This window comes from Ceratina calcarata, unplaced genomic scaffold, assembly GCF_001652005.2.
Source record: "Ceratina calcarata isolate Rehan_Ccalc_2016 unplaced genomic scaffold, ASM165200v1 scaffold4566, whole genome shotgun sequence".
Lineage (NCBI taxonomy): Eukaryota > Metazoa > Arthropoda > Insecta > Hymenoptera > Apidae > Ceratina > Ceratina calcarata.
The window spans coordinates 1-1387 of NW_017169652.1; the positions used below are offsets into that span (position 1 = coordinate 1).

Below are 1387 nucleotides of genomic sequence, written 5' to 3' on the forward strand. Positions count from 1 at the left end.
ATTAATTCCTCTTCTTACGATGCAATTGTTTCTATCTTTAAACGATCGTGTCCGAATCCGAAAGTACTTCTAGAAGAATGTCTGCGAATGTTGAAACCTGGTGGCACATTAGTAATTTACGAATCGTTCCAACAAGAAGAGAACGTAAACTTAATTTATGACGAAAGAGTGTCGAACTTAAAATTAACTGGTTTCAAAGAGAAAGATCAAGAATTTTTCGATACTAGGAAGCTGAAAGATCTTTTAGTTAATGTATACAGTGATGTAGATTCCGTTTGTGAGGTGGTAGCAGAAAAACCAAGATTCGAGGTGAGTTCTATTAATTTAGGAACCATTCAAGAAATATTATAATAATTAATGGCATCGGTTTTAAAAAAATATTGAAATATATTAACATTTAGGATTCTGTAATTTTCTTATAAATTCATCAAATCTGTAATCTATCATACATTTACATCCATAAAAAATCCATCAGTTTCAATGAAATACATGTTTGAAATTTACGTAGATCGGATCTAGCGTGACACTTAATTTTGGCGAGAAAAAATCGTCGAATATCTGGAAACTGGATAACACCGTTGACGATGAACTGATCGACGAGGATGACCTTTTGGACGAGAACGATATTTTAAAACCCGAAGCGTCTAGTTTAAGGGGTAACGTTCAATACTTTTGTTTCCAGTCGATCTCGAGCAATTAATATTTATTATATAAATAATATATTATTGATCGATTTTTAGTGTGCGCTACCACGGGTAAAAGAAAAGCGTGTAAAGACTGTAGCTGCGGCCTGGCGGAGGAACTGAGCGGAAAGGCCGCACCGCAAGAGACACAGAAATCCTCTTGTGGGAATGTAAGTTTGTTCTCGCAATGTCAAAAGCACCTAAATATAGAATTGTTTGATATATATTTTTCAGTGTTATCTGGGGGATGCGTTCCGTTGCGCCAGCTGCCCATACCTCGGCATGCCCGCGTTCAAACCCGGGGAGAAAGTGGTTCTACCCGAGAGCCAATTAAAAACGAATTAACTCCGATTAATTTAATAATCACGCGTCATTACTATTTTCCATATTACACATCAAATCGCAAAGGATGATCTACTTTATTTCGTCTCCCCAGAGTGAAATACGTCGCGTTCAAAACGAGAAATGTACTTGAAATTTATGTAATAAAAGGATTTAAAATACGTACTCGTTTAATTACTTCTTTATATTTGTATACAATGAGGAATCAACGTGTGAACTATAATAGAATGATACAAAAAAAATAAAATATTCACATAAGCGTACGATCAATTTACGCTTTGGTGTCGAAATAAGATTTTAAGTACCACGAAATTATAATACAATTTGTTTACAGATCGATTAATTGTATTAAAGATATAAAA

General features: G+C 34.5%; 1 protein-coding gene across 1 annotated transcript; it reads left to right on the top strand.

The window, feature by feature from the left end:
• Positions 1 to 6: 6 nt before the first annotated feature.
• On the top strand, positions 7 to 1186 carry LOC108627310 (anamorsin homolog; the record flags this gene model as incomplete). The annotated part of the gene is made up of 4 exons (XM_018028491.1): positions 7 to 309; positions 509 to 656; positions 741 to 853; positions 918 to 1186. Coding segments are annotated over 4 exons (675 nt in total), but the record flags the coding sequence as incomplete, so codon positions are not given.
• Positions 1187 to 1387: the final 201 nt, after the last annotated feature.